The sequence below is a fragment of the Colobus angolensis genome, unplaced genomic scaffold (genome assembly GCF_000951035.1).
Source record: "Colobus angolensis palliatus isolate OR3802 unplaced genomic scaffold, Cang.pa_1.0 Scaffold115, whole genome shotgun sequence".
NCBI classification, from domain to species: Eukaryota; Metazoa; Chordata; class Mammalia; order Primates; family Cercopithecidae; genus Colobus; species Colobus angolensis.
Window position 1 is genome coordinate 4191954 of NW_012112586.1, and position 17802 is coordinate 4209755.

General features: G+C 43.7%; 1 protein-coding gene across 1 annotated transcript in view; it reads left to right on the forward strand.

Moving 5' to 3' along the window:
* Positions 1–17802, forward strand: part of TMEM132D (transmembrane protein 132D) — an 838093-nt gene that overhangs the window by 693951 nt on the left and 126340 nt on the right. Inside the window, exon 5 of the mRNA XM_011961236.1 lies at positions 10726–10869. Coding sequence (XP_011816626.1) covers positions 10726–10869 — 144 coding nt within the window. The remainder of the gene's footprint in view (positions 1–10725; positions 10870–17802) is intronic.

Genomic DNA, 17802 nt, shown 5'->3' on the forward strand with positions numbered 1-17802 from the left:
CAGCCCACTCTCTGGTTCCAGGCATTGCGCTTGGGAAGTCCACTGAAATCTGTTTCTTCAATCCCATCCATATTCCTGAAGAAATCCTTTTCCACTTGAAAGAGGTAGAGTGGATTCTGTTGTCTGCAACTAAGATCCCTGACTGATACAATATTCTTAAAACTGAGACGTTTTGAAGAATGGGTAAATATGATAAGAAATGAAGTACTTATTTTAGAAAACAAATATATTAGCAATTCAAGAAGTTGCCCACATACCGGGAAGAGAGTAAGAACGTTGGAAATGGCAGACAGAGGTGAACTGTGGTCCCAAAAGGTGCAAGGTCAGCTCCCTATATGGTGTCAGCCCTACTGATGTGGAGCCTTCATCCAGGGCATGTGCAGCCTTGATCTCTGGATGACCTGTAGGGCTACCACCATGTTTGTGTCCTTGGTTTAATGAAGTATTTGATATGGTCTTATCAAGTGAGTTTTCAGCCTCTCCAAGGGTTATAAGCACACGAGTGAAGAAGTATTACTTCTGAAACCTGCTGTTTAAATCAGTGTAAATGCTGGCCACACACCTCCATGCAAATGGCAGGCCCAGGTGTGCCCCCTTTTCAAAAAGTCAGTCACATTTTTGTTCCCTGCTTTATGGGGAATTTCTCTCCCTGCATGGGAACAACTGAGTCCATTTCTGGAGCTGCTGTCTCTGGTGCCCTAACACACCCTCTTGGCCCTCGTTCATGCTGGGCAGTTGCACCCACGTGAGCGAAGACTCACCATTCCCTGATATATTAGTCTGTCCTCACACTGCTAATAAGGACATACCCAAGACTACTGGGCAATTTATAAAGGAAAGAGGTTTAATGGACTCACAGTTCCACATGGCTGGGGAAGCAAGGGCACATCTTCCATGGTGGCCAGCAAGAGAGTTTGTGCAGGGGAATTCCCGTTTATAAAACCATCAGCTCTCATGAGACTTATTCACTGTTACAAGAACAGCATGGGAAAGACCTGCCCCCATGATTCAACTGCCTCCCACCAGGTCCCTCCTGTGACATGTGGAGATTATGACAATTCAAGGTGAGATTTGGGTGGGGACACAGCGCCAAACTGTATCACCTGAGCGGGCCCCACCTCCAGGCATTAAGGGCATCTTTCCACATTTTGCTCCAGGCTTTTCTGACATCACGGGAACCCATTCCTAAGCATGGAGTTTACACACCCGGGGAAAGCTGTAACCCCAGGAATGCAGGCTTCTAGCCTTTAATCAACCAGTTCTGGGAGAATCCTACCTCTGTAAATCGAGTTCCTCTGAGCACAGCTGCAACCTTGACAACACACGATTGTGTTGGCTTCCCCTGTCACTGTCTCCTGCTGCTCACGCCTCACTCCCACCTCCTGCAAAGAGGTTAACTGCACCCTAGCCCTTTTCTAAGGGTGTTTTGGGGGGAATTCAAATGAACAAGATGTCCACGATGCACAGTGGTGACTGAGGTTGCTAATTGCTAAAGAAACAAAAAGTTTGCATCTCAATGGCAGTTTAGAATAAAACCTCAAAAACCAATATACTTTCATCTAATCACCTTTCTGGTCAACTTCATTCAGTAGGGTACAGTTATGTGCCCTATAACAACATTTCAGTCAACAATGGACTGCGTATACCACCGTGGTTCCATAGGATTACACTACTGTATTTTTATTCTAACTTTCCTATGTTGAGACACACAAATACTATTTACCATGGTGTTCCAACTGCCTTCAGCATTCACTGCAATCACCTGCCATACAGTTGTGCAGCCCAGGAGCAACAGGCTGTGCCATACTGTGTTAGTTTGCTAAGGATAATGACCTCCAGCTCCAACCATGTCCCTGCAACGGACATGATTTTGTTCCTTTTTATGGCTATATAGTATTCCATGGTGTATAGTTAAGCACTTTGATGCTTTTGTTTAGGAAGGAATCAGTTGACACAGCTCACATTACACTATTTTTATTTCTTCTAACGTTATTCATCTATTTTAACATATATGGGATCATTTCACAACCATATATTAAACCTAGTAGGCTCTGCCTTCTAGGTTTGTGGAATATACTCTATGATGTTCACACAATGATGAAATCACCTAACAATGCATTTCTCAGAATGTATCCCCATTCTTAGCAACCCCTCACTGTTCATTGTAAGCAAAATAAACTGATTCTCACTACCTAACATTTTTTTAAAAATGAATTTATTGCAAGAATACGGGCTCTCTCAGAGGATGAAGTAAAAAGCTGGACAAAAAGCCCTCAGAAAAGGTAGGAACCAGGACAATGCTAGAGATAGACCAGGGTAAATGGCATAGACCTCTCAGGTGCCACGAATGAGACAAATGAAATCCAACTATTCTTGACCCGGCTTCACTCCCTTTGAGTGAAATTCAAGTCCCAGGGAGAGAGGCTGCTGGTCCTAGCTCCAGAGATGCCTGCCTGCTCTGCCTACTTCTGAAGAGGGGAGAGAGTTATTGTGCCCCGCCAAGCATCATGCAAAGGAGAGGGGATAGCTTCCCAAAGGAAAATGGATGTCATCTTATACAAAAGGAGGTAGGAAAGGCAAAAACTATGTATCCTAGTGACTCATTGTTTTCCTTTAAAAATGTTATGAGGAAATGTCTCAATATGTAACTCAAATCCTGTTTGTTTGAAAGTTTATGCCTACTGTCTCATGTCTTTATTAACAGTTAACCCCTGTAAAAAAAAAAAAAAAAATGCTACCTTTTTGCAAGTCTCCAAGCTTAATGGGCCAGTTAACTTTTATGTCCATTTCTTCAAACTGCCCATTTCTTAAATGTGCCTCACACAGAGTTAAGTGATGGGAACACACTGCTTGGAGGTTGAGGTGTCGGGCTGTGAGCTGTTCTGGTTGGATAAGCCTCCATCTTCCTCTGATGCCTTCCCCAAGCCAATTTTCCACAGGGCAGGGAAGGCTGGAGGTTCAGCTGGCGCTCCATTTCATTTGCTGTATGGAATGTTTGCTCCCTCTAACCTCCTCCAATGGGGTGCTCAGATTAGGTGTGTTAATCACTGTGATGTTGAGCCCTGTGTCCTCTCTGTGACACCTCTCTGTGTCCATGTGTTCTCATCATTTAGCGCCCACTTATAAGTGAGAACATGTGGTATGTTGTTTTCTGTTCCGGTGTTAGTTTGCTAAGGATAATGACCTCCAGCTCCAACCATGTCCCTGCAACGGACATGATTTTGTTCCTTTTTATGGCTATATAGTATTCCATGGTGTATAGTTAAGCACTTTGATGCTTTTGTTTAGGAAGGAATCAGTTGACACAGCTCACATTACACTATTTTTATTTCTTCTAACGTTATTCATCTATTTTAACATATATGGGATCATTTCACAACCATATATTAAAACGGCAAGTGATCTCCAAAGAGGCTATAGTAACTTTAGGGACAAAAAAGGACAACAGCAACAACAAAATGTTTTTTCTCATTACAAAAAAATAAGTCAATTTAACTTACTCGTTTTGACTTAAGACCGATGAGAAATCATGAGGAGGTCCCCTTTCAGGTTGCATCAGTTAAGATGGTGATTATCTGTGAGTAACAGAACTTGGAAATCAATGGTTAGAATGAGCAAGCTCTTAATTCTGTCTGCAAATGTGCTTGGAGGCGGATGCCAAAGGTGAGTGTGGCCATGCTTCTAGCATCCAGGCACTTCCTTTTTGACTAGTCACTGTATTCGATTCCTAGTGCTGCTGTAGTGACGAAGTAACACAACGTGGTGGCTAAAAACAAGGGAAACTCACTCCATCACTGTTCTGGAGGCTCCAAGTCTAACATTGTGGTGTGACCAGGGCCGTGCTCCCTCTGGAGGCTCTAGGAAAGCATCCTTCCTACCTCTTCCAGCTTCTGTGGGTTGTGCCAATTCTTAATATTCCTCAGCTTATGGATGGATCATCCCAATCTCTGGTCCATCTTCCTGTGCCATCCTCCCTGTGTGTCTGTCTGTGTTTTTTCTTCTTGTAAGGACACCCACAATCCCACCTTAATCCATTAAGACCATGTCTCAACTAATCACATCTACAGATATACTGATTCCAAATAAACACACATTCTGGGTCTCCAGGTGGACATGAACTTTGTACTGAATCCACCATGGTCATCACTCATCTGTGCTTATTTATCAGACATTTCGGAGGGCGTTTACTAGTTACCAGGTGCTGTTCTAAACACCCTACAAATATGAATACACCAAATCTAGGGCAAACCCAAGAGGTACATACCATTATTATGCTCATTTTATAGCTGAAGAGAATTAGGCACTAAGAGTTAAGTAACTTGCTTGGAGCCACCCAGCTAGCAGTGTCACAACCAGGATTCAAATGTAGGCAGAGTCTGATGTGGTGTGGCTGTGCCCCCACCCAAATCTCACCTTGAATTTTAGTTCCCATAATTCCCACATGTTGTGGGAGGGACCTGGTGGGAGATCAGTGAATCATGCATTCGGGAAGTTTCCCCCATACTATTCTCGTGGTAGTGAATGAGTCTCAGGAGATATGATGATTTTATTTGGGGTCTCCCCTTTTGCTTGGCTCTCATTCTCTCTGTACCTGCTGCCATGTAAGACGTGCCTTTGTTCTTTCCTCACCTTCCGCCATGACTGCGAGGCCTCCCCAGCTACCTGGAACTGAGTCCAGGAAACCTCTTTTTCTTTATAAATTACCCAGTCTTGGCTGTATCTTTTTTATCAGCAGCATGAAAACAGACTAATACACAATCCAGCGAGAGATTCCCTGCACTTAACTATTAATAGTTCACTACACTGAAACCATGTGTCTTTTAACCACATACCACCACCTTTGAGTCACAAGATGCAGTTTAACTCCAGCATTATCTGTGCTAGTGGGCAGGAAGAAAGGAAAAAGGAAAGACAACTTTCAGAATCTGCTTAGTTCTTGTTATTTTTTTCATTTTAATTTAATTTTTATTTAACTTTTATTTTAAATTAAGGAGTACATGTGCAGGTTTGTTACAAAGGGAAACATGCCATGGAGGTTTGTTGTACCAATTATTTCACCACCCAGGTATTAAGCCTGCCACCCATTGATTGTCCTGATCTTCTCCCTCCTCCCAACCTCCACCCTCCCATAGGCCCCAGTGTGTTTTGTTCCCCTCTATGTGTCCGTGTGTTCTCATCATTTAGCTCCCACTTAGAAGCGAGAACATGTGATATGTTGTTTTCTGTTCCTGTGTCAGTTTGCCAGGGATAATGGCCTCCAGCTCCAACCATGTCCCTGCAAAGGACATAATCTCGTTCTTTTTTATGACTGCATAGTATTCCATGGTGTATATGTATCACATTTTCTCTATCCAGTCTACCATTGACGGACATCTAGTCAATGGGAGATTTCACATCTTTGCTATTGTGAATACTGCTGCAATATACGTGCACATGCGTGCGTCTTTATGGTAGAATGATTTATATTCCTTTGGGTATATACTTGGTAATGGGATTGCTGGGTCAAATGTATTTCTGTTTTTGTCCCTGAGGAATCGCCACACTGTCTTCCACAAAGGTTGAACTAATTGACACTGCTACCCACAGTGTATAAGTATTCCCTTTACCCCACAATGTCACCAGCATCTGTGGTTTTTTAAAATCTTTTTAATAATAGCTATTCTGACTGGTGTGAGATGGTATCTCATTGTGCTTTTGATTTGTATTTCTCTAGTGATCAATGATGTTGAGCTTTTTTATATGATCATTGGCTGCATGTCTGTCTTCTTTTGAGTTTTTGTTTTTTCACAAAATTTTCTGGAAATCTCACTAAATGACTTTTATTGGTATCTTCTGGGCCAGAAATGTGCCACAGATTAAGGGCAGCCAAAAACTACAGTCATTTTATTTAGGTATGTTACAGCCGCAGATGAAATTGGGGTTTGTTAGGAAAAAAAGGGAAAACAGGCATCGAATGGGCAACAAACTGTCTAACACAGAGATCAATCTCTTAAAGTGTTTTAAAACTTCTCTTGTGCAATGGTTTTCTCTATCCGTTATTTTCCTCATCTCTGTTTTAAAATTAATTTTCAAAGGTAAACATGAATGAATGACTATGCTGATACTTAAAGCATAAAATCAGGATACCGGAAACATGAGGAAATTTAAAAAACAAAAATCAAAATAAAGAAACACTCTAATTCTGGTTCCCATCCATCAGACCACCGCATGACAGATTACTTCAGTGATGTAGCAGACTCGGTCAGGGCCCCACATATTTCCCTTGTACCCTAGCACAGCAGTGTGCTCCTGACCAGGTCCAAGTGCCACCCTCTATCGGGAGCTTCCTTTGAAACAGTAGAAGTCTGTTTTGCCTGCACATGCAGTGGGCTAGAAGTGCTAAGCAGTGGTCTGTTTAGGAGCAGCACTCAGGATTTGGTGTATAAATACCCCAGCTCCCTCAGCCCTCAATGAAATTATTCTTAGGTATATATTCCAGAGAATTTCCTTGTGGGGAAATACATCATAATATATTTCGATCCATTGAAATACATACACATTTACACACTGCTATGGTTGGAATGTCTGTTCCCACAAACCTCATGTTGAAATGTGATCCCCAGCGTTGGAGGTAGGGCCATGGGAGGTATTTGGGTCATGGGAGTGAATCCCTCATGAGTAGGTGAAGTCCCTCTCTGGTTGCAGTGGGCGTGGGGCAGCGATGGAGTTCTCAGCATTATTAAGAGCCTGACACTTCCCCTGTTCTTCTCCCTTGCTTCCTCTACTGCTGGGTGATCTCTGCACATGCCTGCTCCCTTCGCCCTCCTCCACAAGGATGCCCAATCTTCCAGCCAGCAGAATCATGAAGCAAACAAACCGTTTTTTCTTATAAATACCCAGCCTCTCTAGGTTTCTTTGTTTGGGTTTCTTTGTTGTTTGTTTGTTTTGAGAGAAGGCCTCGCTCTGTTGCCCAGGCTGTAGTGCAGTGGCACAACCATGAGTCACTGCAGCCTTGACCTCACTGGGCTCAGGTGATCCTTCCACCTCAGCCATTCAAGTAGCTGGGACTACAGGCATGTACCACCACAGCTGCATAAACTTTTTTCTATTTGTTTGTGGAGACAGGGTGTCACCGTATTGCCCAGGCTGGTCTCGAACTCCTGGGTTCAAGTGATCCACCTGCCTCAGCCTCCCAAAGGGCTGGGATTGCAGGTATGAGCCACTGCACCCAGCCTGGTATTTCGTTATAGCAATACAAATGGACTAAGACACACACAGAATATACAATATATTTCATCATCCTCTGCAGGATCAGCTCCAGGTGCCCACTGTGGTAACTGGTTTAATCTACACAACTTGTTAGTAGCCTCCTTTTCCCTGTGTCACTTGCACACTCTCCTATTGAAGTTTCCTGAACGTCCCAGATAAATTTCTCTTGAATCTTTGTCCCAGGATCTATTTCCAGGCTGGCTCAAACTAAGACATGGGTCATTATTTCTCCAGCAAGACAGGGACTGTTATTGCTTCCCTATAATGGATGACAGTGGGTCAACCCCCAGGAAAAATATCTGAAACCTCACTTTAATAGTTATACCTTTCTCAGTGCCACATCCAGTCTATTCTCTGCTATTGTACCTCCTCCTCGGCTCTGGAGTGCCGAAAGTTCTGTAATGCTTTGTCAGAGATCCTTACTGGCACACAGATAATGCCCAAGTAGCAGAAAGGGTGTATGAAGTGACAATAAGGATTATGATTGGCTGATGAGAAGGAGATATGTTTTTCTAAAGAGAGTCTGTGCCTTTATTTCCTAGGCTCTGAGGTGCTGTGATAAGGTGAACACACAGCAATAAGGAAGCTGAGCTTTCAAGGGTTTTCTGGGGTCCAAAAATCGAGCAGTTATAGGTCATATCTCAAGCAAAGCTAAGGCTCTGCAGGTACTTCTGCCCCTGAACAAGGATCTCCTTTGTCCTCCTCTTATCTAAATTAAAGACTTTTGTGAGTCATCCCTGTACCATTTGCCTCCTGGAAAAAGCAAAGCTGTGCAAAAGAGAAAATTCTTGACGTCAAAGAATTGGAAATACACAGAGGAGGCAGGGAAATACCAAGCCTGAAGGCTCAGTCACTCAGCCCCACTGAGATCTTTGTGGGCAGAAAGACATATGCTATTCAGAGAAAAAGGCAACACCCCAGACATATGGGCTTACAGCTGCTCGTCAGTCATTCCCAGTGTCATTTCTCATTATATTAACCTGAATATGCAAAAACATGAAAGGCCTTTGGATTTTATCGTTGGAGTAGAGATGCTCTTCACTTTTTACCACGAATGTGAGAAATTGTGTTCCCCGAGACTGATGTCAGAAGTGGCCACACTGCTCCCTTGTCTGTCTCTCCCTTTTGTGATGAGCCAGTTTTGGCCAGAAAGTGAAACAGCATTGTTCCACTTTTTTCCAGAGTACTACTTATTCCTTTTGATCCTCACCCTTTAGAGTAGAAAAAAAATATTAGGTTGGTGCAAAAGTAATGGTGATTTTTGCCATTAAAGCTAATTTTCCCTGCCTAGAGCAGCAGGAAATGGTATCATATACTGATTTTGCCTCTTCATTTTTGTGCTATGTTTTTATTCAAATTAAAATAAAATCAGGCTGGGAACCCAGAGAGGATAATGGGACTTTGAAGGCCTATGCATATTCCAACAGTTTAAAGCATGGTCTCTGAAATTCAGGAGCATTCCAAATTGGAGTCTTGTCTGTTAGAATGAAAATAATGAGCAATATATGTATTGCTACATCTAAAGCCTAACCCTAGTGAGCTGGTTATAGACAAATCTCATCCCATAAAGAAAAAATAAGATCTTATCTAAGAAATAGTTAACATAAGGAAAATAGTTATGTAATTTTAGGATGATAAACTTCTATTCCTTCTGCTGGCATTCTACTAACCGGCATTTTACATTCCACATGAAAATCAAAATAACAAGAATCTTTGCAAGCTCATCTCTCAAAATGACATGGATACAGCCCTACTGAGCTCGCAGTCTTAGAAGGAAAATAAAGCGATTGAATAACTATGAGTGAAAGTAAAATGACAGTTGTGTTAGATCCACCCTAACCAGCTCCTAGCACCCACCAAGACCTTTTGCTGTTATTCTGTCAAGGAAAAGACAGATACATTCAGAGTTAACAGAAGAAATGCAATGTGGCATGTTGATAAAACACCTCTTAGGGACACCACTGGCATGTGATGAGCTGAAACTGAGCAAAGAACATCGTGCACTAGGACTTGGAAATTGTATTATACAGAGATGTGTGTTTATATTGGGACTTCTACGTTTTTGTGATAGAAAATGCAATCTCTGCAGAGAAGAATGAGATTCACTTACCAGGTCTTGAGGCTCAGTTTTCTTCGTCTAAAAAATGGGCTCCTATGATCTCTCAGGCCCCCACCAATTTAAAAATCACAAGAATTCTAGAAGAGTAACTGAGGATGGGCATGGGTACATTGGAGAGAGAGATGTGGGGTGTCACGAGATCCAGAGATGCTCCACGTCTGGGAAGCACCACCAAGGCATAGGTGTGCCTGAAAAAAAGGGATTCGTGCATAGAGTGTGAGGAGCTGGGGAGCAGGAAGGTGAGGATGTGAGTCCCAATCCTTTTCCTGTTGAGTGCACTCGACAAATATTAACACCGTTCATTGTAGCTAAGCTCTGTGCCAGGTGCTAGTGAGCAGAAAGCAGATACAGCCCCATGGAGCTTACAGTCTGCAAGAGAGATAAAGGGATTAAATAACTATAGGTAAAACAGCAACTGTTAGGTGCTACCAAGGGGAAAGGTTCAGGGCATTCTTCATTCTGAAAGCAGATACTCGGGGCAAGCTGGGACACCCCTAAAGACACACGTCTTGAGCTGCTCTATGAAAGAAGGGTTTGCAGCAACATGCATGTTGGGGTGAGTGTGGATGTGTGTGGTGCAGCGTGGATCACATCAGTGCGGATGTGGGAGTGCTGCTGGAGCTACAATAACATTCCAGACACGTCTGGAGGCCAGGACCCAATAAAAGCCTGGAAATTTGAAACAGAGTGAAAGAAAGCCAGAGCAAGAGAGCACGGAGAGCGAGGGCCCTCTCCCTGCCTCCGTCTCCCCCACATGCCACACTCGGGCGGCGCAATGCTGCTCATCTAAGCTTCTTGCACAACACCAGGCCCCTCTAGCCATCCGTCAGCTGCTGAAGCCACCATGGTCGTGTCCACATTTAGACCTGTTTGAGTTAGCTGATGCATGGACTCGGGAGCTGGACTTCCCAGCCTCAAATCCCGCCTTCCTTGATTTCTACCTGGGTGACCCTGGGCAAGTCACAAAACCTCTCTGTGCCATCTGTAAACTGGGAAGAAGAAAGTTTGTCTTATCAGGATGCCATGAGGATTGATGAGCTGATATTTTTAAAGCACTTCCAAAGGCGCTGGACACATAATTGTTCGCCAACACAATATTAGTCATACATTTTCTCCACCACTTTCTCTGTCCTCCACCCCTTTGCCATCATAGTTGCCCTGCAGGAATCTGGGTGAGGACAGAACAGGGTCCCTTGGCTGCCACGGTCACCCAGTGGGTGCTGCCCACCGGGATTTCTGAGCCTGCAGAAGAGGCCAGTGCTGTTGGCAGGGCGGCTGAGGAAAGGCAGGCCGCATACTGCCGGGGGCTGGGCCATCTCAGGAGGGGATGTGATGGAAGGGTATGTTTGGTCTTCCAGGAGGCAGAAATTCTGAACACAGCCATCCTCACGGGGAAGACGGTGGCCGTGCCGGTGAAAGTGGTCTCCGTGGAGGATGATGGCACAGTGACAGAGCTGCTGGAGTCTGTGGAGTGTAGATCGTCTGATGAAGACGTGATTAAGGCAAGTTGACACCTCCCCGCCCCTGCAGAAACCTGCTGTCATGTCAGCTTCTGTGCTCCTGGACCAGCTTGGGGTCTCTGGGGCCTCTGGGTCCCACAGGATCGCTCCCATCCCATTCTGGTTATCCTGCCACTTAAATCAGGAGATTCTCCCTGGCACAAATATTGGACAGAATGCAAAACTGCTCTGGCTGATGACTCCGAGTCTGGGAGGCTGTCCCCTGACACTCTGTTTGCCGAATGCCCTTGGCCTCTTCCCAGAGCCCCAGGGAGATTGCGGCGGGAGGCAGGGACCAGCTTCCCCTCCACCCACCCCAGGCCAGGGAGAAGTGGGGAGGGAGCCCCAGAGCCTAGATGGACGGGTGTGTGGCGCACACTCCGGGATGATTCTAGAGCGCACACAGCATTTGTGTGAAATCAATGGTGGTATAAGGTATACAACTACTCCCAGCTTTGATTTACAATACTGGCCAAGGGAGAAAGGGGAAATCGTTCTCTATTCCTCTGCTCAGCCCACAAAATTCCACGTGAGCTAGGGATGTGGATGAACAGCGCTCAACCCCTCCTTCCTTCGTCTCGGCCGATTCAAAACAAAGGCACACTGGGAGACGGATGGAGGAGGCCGGGGAGATGGAGTCTTGCTCTGCCAGGAACCTCATAGAACACTTCCAGCCTGCAGGAGGTAAATGGGTTCCTCAGGCTGCCACCGCCCACTCCAGAGCCAGGGCTGCAGTGACAGATGCAGCAGGCACCTCTTTGAAGGAGGAGGCTGCCAACAAAAGCCCGGGACAACGAGAAGGGCTTCACGAGGCTCCGGGAGACTCCTTCCGCATGAGTCCCAGCCAGGGCCGGAGCACAGGACAATACCCAGACAGGAACTGGTATATGGTCTGCTCTGAAGCAAATCTTCACGGAGCATTTTTGCTCACTTAAAACACAGTCAACAAACGCGAATCTAATCCCCACTAAGTGCTAGATACTGTTCAAGACTCTAGGACCGCACAAATGAGACGGACAAGCCCCATCCCTAAGAGTTTCAGAGGGAAGGCAGAGATGTCAGAAAGCAACAGGGCAGCAGGAACACATGACATCATACAGCACTCCTGCCTACTCATTCCAGAATCTTCTTCACATCAGCACAGGGTGACTTCCTTGACTGGCTCCAGCCAATATCTACGCTCATCTTACATTTCTCCCCTCTCTGCACATCCAAGCCTTCAGCAAATCCTGTTGGCAGTGCCTTCCAAGGATAGCCAGGATCCAGTCCTCCTCCACAGGTCCTGCCACCACCCCGATCCCAGAAACAGTCACCTCAATCAAAGCACTGACCACCTGGCTGGTGTCCTAGGTCCCATCCTTGCCTCCTCTCCCATAACCCCTCTTTAGTGCCACAGCCAGGGCGGCCACAGGCGATCTGATCATGTCACTCCTCTGCTTGGCCCCTCCCACTTCTCTCACATGATGACCTCCAGGCTGATGAGTGGACGCAGATGTGCAGTTTGATAGAAGAAATCAGTCTAATCATGAGGTTAGAGATCTATCTAACCTCATGTTAGATAGATCAGTTGGGTGACGACAGTTTACAACAATCTATTACATATTTCAAAATAGCTAGAGAATAATACAAACATTCCTAACATAAAGAAACAACAAATACCTTAGGTGGAGGTTATCTTAGTTACACTGATTTGATCTTTACAAATTGTATGAATGTATTAAATGGCCACGTGGACCCCAAAATATGTATATTTATTATGGATCAATACTGTTTTTATAAAAAATAATTCACTGGCTTCCCCTCCTCAAAGGAAAAGCCACAGTGTTTACAGAGACAGAATCAAACCTTTGCAGCCACACCTGCTATAACGCTGACCTCATGCTAGGCACAGCCCCTCTGGTTCCCTCCACTCTGGTCACACTGAAGTCTTGGCCACTCCTGTAACAGTACAGGCATCCCCTCCCCTCCCTCTGCCTTTAAATTTCTTTCCCTAGATGCCTGCACGGCTCCCTCGCCTCATCTCCCCAAGGCCTTTCCTGAGCAGCATCAGCAAAATCTTTACAGACACCCACAGCACTGCCTTCCCCATCTCTGCTGAACTTCTATTTATATATGCATATATGTCATACATAGCATATGTTTATGTATTCACAGATACACTATATATTTTTGTTTATTGTATTCATCATCTGACTGTCCTCGTTGGAACCTAAGCTCCGTGAGGGCAGGGCTGTATTCATTGTCTGACTGTCCTCGTTGGAATGTTGGAATGTAAGCTCTGTGAGGACAGGGCTGTATTCATTGTCTGACTGTCCTCGTTGGAACCTAAGCTCCCTGAGGGCAGTGCTGTTTGGGTCCACTCTGTTCGCCCCTCTATTCTTATCACAACAGTAGTGGGGGGGTTTTGTTTATTGTGTGTGTTTTAAACTTTCATTTCAGATTGGGGGTACATGTACAGGTTTGTTATATATTAATAGGTCACCTGCGTGTCACAGAGCTTTGACATACAGATAATTTCATCAGCCAGGTAATAAGTGCAGTACTCAAGAGGTATCTTTTTCTGATCCTATCCCCCTCCCACCCTCCACTCTCCCATAGACCCCAGTGTGTGTTGTTCCCCTCCTAGTATCCATGTGTTCTCCTTGTTCATCTCCCACTTGTAAGCAAGAACACGCAGTATTTGGTTTTCTATTCCTGTGTTAGTTAGGATAATGGCCTCCAGCTCCAGCCACGTCCCTGCAAAGGACATGATCTCATTCTCTTTTATGGCTGCATAGTGTTCCATGGTGTATATGTACCACATTTTCTTTATCCAGTCTAGCATTGATGGTCATTTAGGTTAATTTCATGTCTTTGCTATTGTAAACAGTGTAGCAATGAACCTTTGCATGCATGTATCTTTATGGTAGAATGATTTATATTCCTTTGCATATATATCCAATAATAGGATCGCTGGATTGAATGGCAGTTCTGTTTTTAGCTCTTTGAGGAATCACCAAACTGCTTTCCATAGTGGCTAAACTAATTTGCATTCCCAATTTGCACCGTATAAGCATTCCCTTTTCTCCACAACCTCACCAGCATATGTTTTTTTGTTTTGTTTTGTTTTGTTTTGACTTTTTAATAGGCCATCTGACTAGTGTGAGATGGTATCTCATGGCGATTTGGATTTGCTTTTCTCTAATGATAGCGATGTTAAGCATTTTCTCATATGCTTATTGGCTATATATATATGTCTTCTTTTAAAAAATGTCTGTTCATGTCCTTTGCTCACTTTTTAGTGGGGTTGGTTTTTGCTTGTAAAATTGTTTATGTTCCTTAAGGATATGAAATCTTTGTCAGATGCTTAGTTTGCAAATATTTTTTCCATTCTGTTTGTAGGTTGTCTGTTTACTCCGTTGAGTTTATTTTGCCCTGCAGATGCTCTTAACTTTAATTAGATCCTGTTTGTCAATTTTTGTGTTTGTTGCAATTGCTTTTGGCATCTTCATCATGAAATCTTTGCCAAGTTCTATGTCCAGAATGGTATTTCTTAGGTTATCTTCCAAGGTTTTTATAGTTTTTAGATTTACATTTAAGTATTTAATCCATCTTGAGTTAATTTCGTATGTGGTGTAAGGAAAGGGTAGGTCATTCAGGAGTAGGTTGTTTAACTTCCATGTAATTTTATGATTTTGGGTGATTTTCCTTATATTTATTTCTATTTTTATTGTGCTGTGGTCTGAGAGTGTGGTTGGTATGGTTTCAATTATTTTTTGAATTTGCTAAGGATTGTTTTATGTCTGATTATGTGGTTGATTTTGGGGTATGTGCCACGTGGTGATGAGAAGAATGTATATTCTATTGTTTAGGGGGTGGAGAGTTTTGTAGATGTCTATGAGGTTCATTTGGTGAGGTGTTGAGTTCAGGTCCTGAATATCTGTTAATTTTCTGCTTCAATGATTTGTCTAATACTGTCAATGGGATGTTGAAATTTCCCACTATTATTGTATGGGGATCTAACTCTCTTCCTAGGTCTCTAAGAACTTGCTTTATGAATCTGGATGCTTCTGTATTGGATGCAGATATAGTTAGGATAATTAGGTCTTACTGAATTGAACCATGTACTATATAATGCCATTCTTTTTTTTTATCTTTGTTGGTTTAAAGTCAGTTTCTTTTTCTGAAATTAGGATTGTAACTCTTGCTTTTTTTTCCGTTTTCTATTTCTTTGATAGATTTTTCTCCATCCCTTGATTTTGAGCCAATGGATGTCACTACATGTGAGATGGGTCTCTTAAAGACAGCATACCATTAAGTCTTGTTTCTTTATCCAGCTTGCTATTCTGTGCCTTTTAATTGAGGCATTTAGCCCATTTACATTCAAAGTTAGTATTGATATGTGCAGATTTGATCCTGTCTTGGTGTTGTTAGTCATAGACTTGTTTGTGTTGTTGCTTTCTAATGTCACTGTTCTGTATATTTAAGTGTTTTTTCAAATTGGCTGGAAATGGTCTTTCCTTTCCATATTTACTCTTGTCAGGCAGGTCTGGTGGTAACAAATTCTCTCCTCATTTGCTTGTCTGAAAAAGGGACTTATTTCTCCTTCACTTATGAAGATTAGTTTGGATATGAAATTTTTGGTTGAAAATTTTTTCTTTATGAATGTCGAATATAGGACCCCAATCTCTTCTGGCATGTAGGGTTTCTGCTGAAAGGTCCACGGTTAGCCTGGTGGGGTTCCCTTTGTAGGTGACCTGCCCCTTCTCTCTAGCTGCCCTTAACATTTTTACTTTCATTTTGACCGTGGATAATCTGATGATTGTGTCTTGGGGATGTTCTTCTTCTGTAATATCTCACAGGGGTGCTCTACCTTTCCTGAATTTCAATTTCCTGAATTTGAATTTTGGTGTCTCTAGTGAAGTTGGGGAAGTTTTCATGGATGATATCCTGAAATATGTTTTCCAAGCTGCTTGCTTTCTCCCTGTCTCTTTCAGGGATACCAGTGAGTTGGAGATTTGGTCACTTTTCATAATCCCACACGCCTTCCTTGGAGGCTTTGTTTGTTCTTCTTCATTTCCTTCCTTTATTTTTGTTTGACTGAATTATTTCAGACAGACAGCCCTCAAGCTCTGAGATTTTTTCAGCTAGGTCAATTCTGCTTTTAATACTTGCAATTGCATTATTTAATTCTTGTAGTGTGTTTTTTAAGCTCTATCACATCAGCTTGCTTCTTTTTATAACGGCTATTTTGTTCCTATATCATTTTATTGTGATTCTTAATTTCCTTAGATCGGGTTTTGATGTTCTCTTGAATCTCAGTGATCTTTGTTTCTATCCATATTCTGAATTCTATTTATATCATTTCAGCCATTTCAGCCTCGTTAAGAACCTTTGCCGGGGAACTAGTGTAGTCATTTAGAAGAAAAAAGGCACTCCAGCTTTTTTAGTTGCCAGAGTTTTGTGGTTGCTCTTTCTCATTTGTGTGGGCTGATATTTCTTCAGTATTTGAAGTTGGGTCCTTTGGATGGGTTTTTTTTGCTTTTTTCTTATTTGATGAACGTTCTAGGGGGGTTGATTATGGTATAAGGTGGGTTCAGTTGACTGGCTTCAATTCTAGTCTGCTCCTGGGTCTCTGAGGAGCCCCCTCTGATTACTGTTTTCATGCTTGTATTTCTTTTGTTCAGTATGCTGGTCCATGAGGCTCCCTCAGGCAGGAGCCGCAATTGGCAGACAAGCTGTATACTTGCCAGGTTGGTTCTAATCTGCTGTCCATATGCTCCCTGGGGAAATATGGGGTTGTGCCTGTCCATAGAGCTCAGGCAGAAACAGGACTGCTGTGTTGGAAGCTCTCTGGGTGTGACACGTCTGGCTCTGGGAGGCAAGAGAGGGTGGAATTCCCTGCCCAGCCATCCACATGTTTCCAGAGCAACAGGAGGTTGTGCCCCTTGGCAAATTTAGGCAGAAGTAGGACCACTGAGCCAGAAGCTCTAACAGGAGTGACTTGCCTGGTTACCAGTGGCAGGGGTGGGTAACAATGCCTGCCTGCCATCCAAATGCTTCCTGGGACCACAGGAGGCTGCACCCACCAGCTGAGTTCCCACAGAAGCAGGGCCACTGGACCAAAAGCTCTAGCAAGCATTGCTCTCCTGGCTGTCAGTCAACACTAGTGTTAAAAGGAAAACCTTAAACAAATTAAATATAACAGAGTTTAATTGAGCAAATAATGATTCACAAATTAGGGAACCCCCAGTATCTGAACAGGTTCAGAGCGACTCTGGAGCTGCTAGGTGGTCAGATGACATTTATAGACAGAAAAAGGAAAGTGGAACACAGAAAACAGAGTGAGGTGCAGATGCAGCCGGATTAGTTACAGCTCAGCATTTGCTGTATTTGAACATGGTTTGAAGTATTGGCTACCTGTAATTGTTGACACTCAGCGATTGGTACAAAAGCAGGTTGCAGCATGGTTGAACATGCATTTAGGTTACTGTTCAGTAGGCATGGAGAAATCTTTGAGCCAAACTTAAGCTGCATGCAGCAGCTTTAGGCTAAGCTTAACACAAGGCACATAGTAGGTGGTCAAGAAATGTTTGCTGTCAGCAAACATTTGCTCAAATATATTTGACAGCAAACATTTCTTGAGCAACTACTATGTGCCTAGTGTTAAGTTTAGCCTAAAGCTGCCTCACATAGTTTAAACACTGAAGGGAAAACATAACTACATCACTCAAGGTTTCCCTGGGGGTATAATACCTGAAGGATGAACCTGTGCCCAGTCTGCCCTGCCAGCAGAGAAAATGGCATGAGGAAGGGGAATAGGAGGCGGTTCTTCCGGCTTGTGGCCACACTTCCAGCCTCCAGGAGTGGTCATGTGATTCAGGGTGGCCAATCAGAGCATTGCAAATTCTGGACATGCCACTGGCTCAGAGACAGACATATTATCCAATCAGAGCC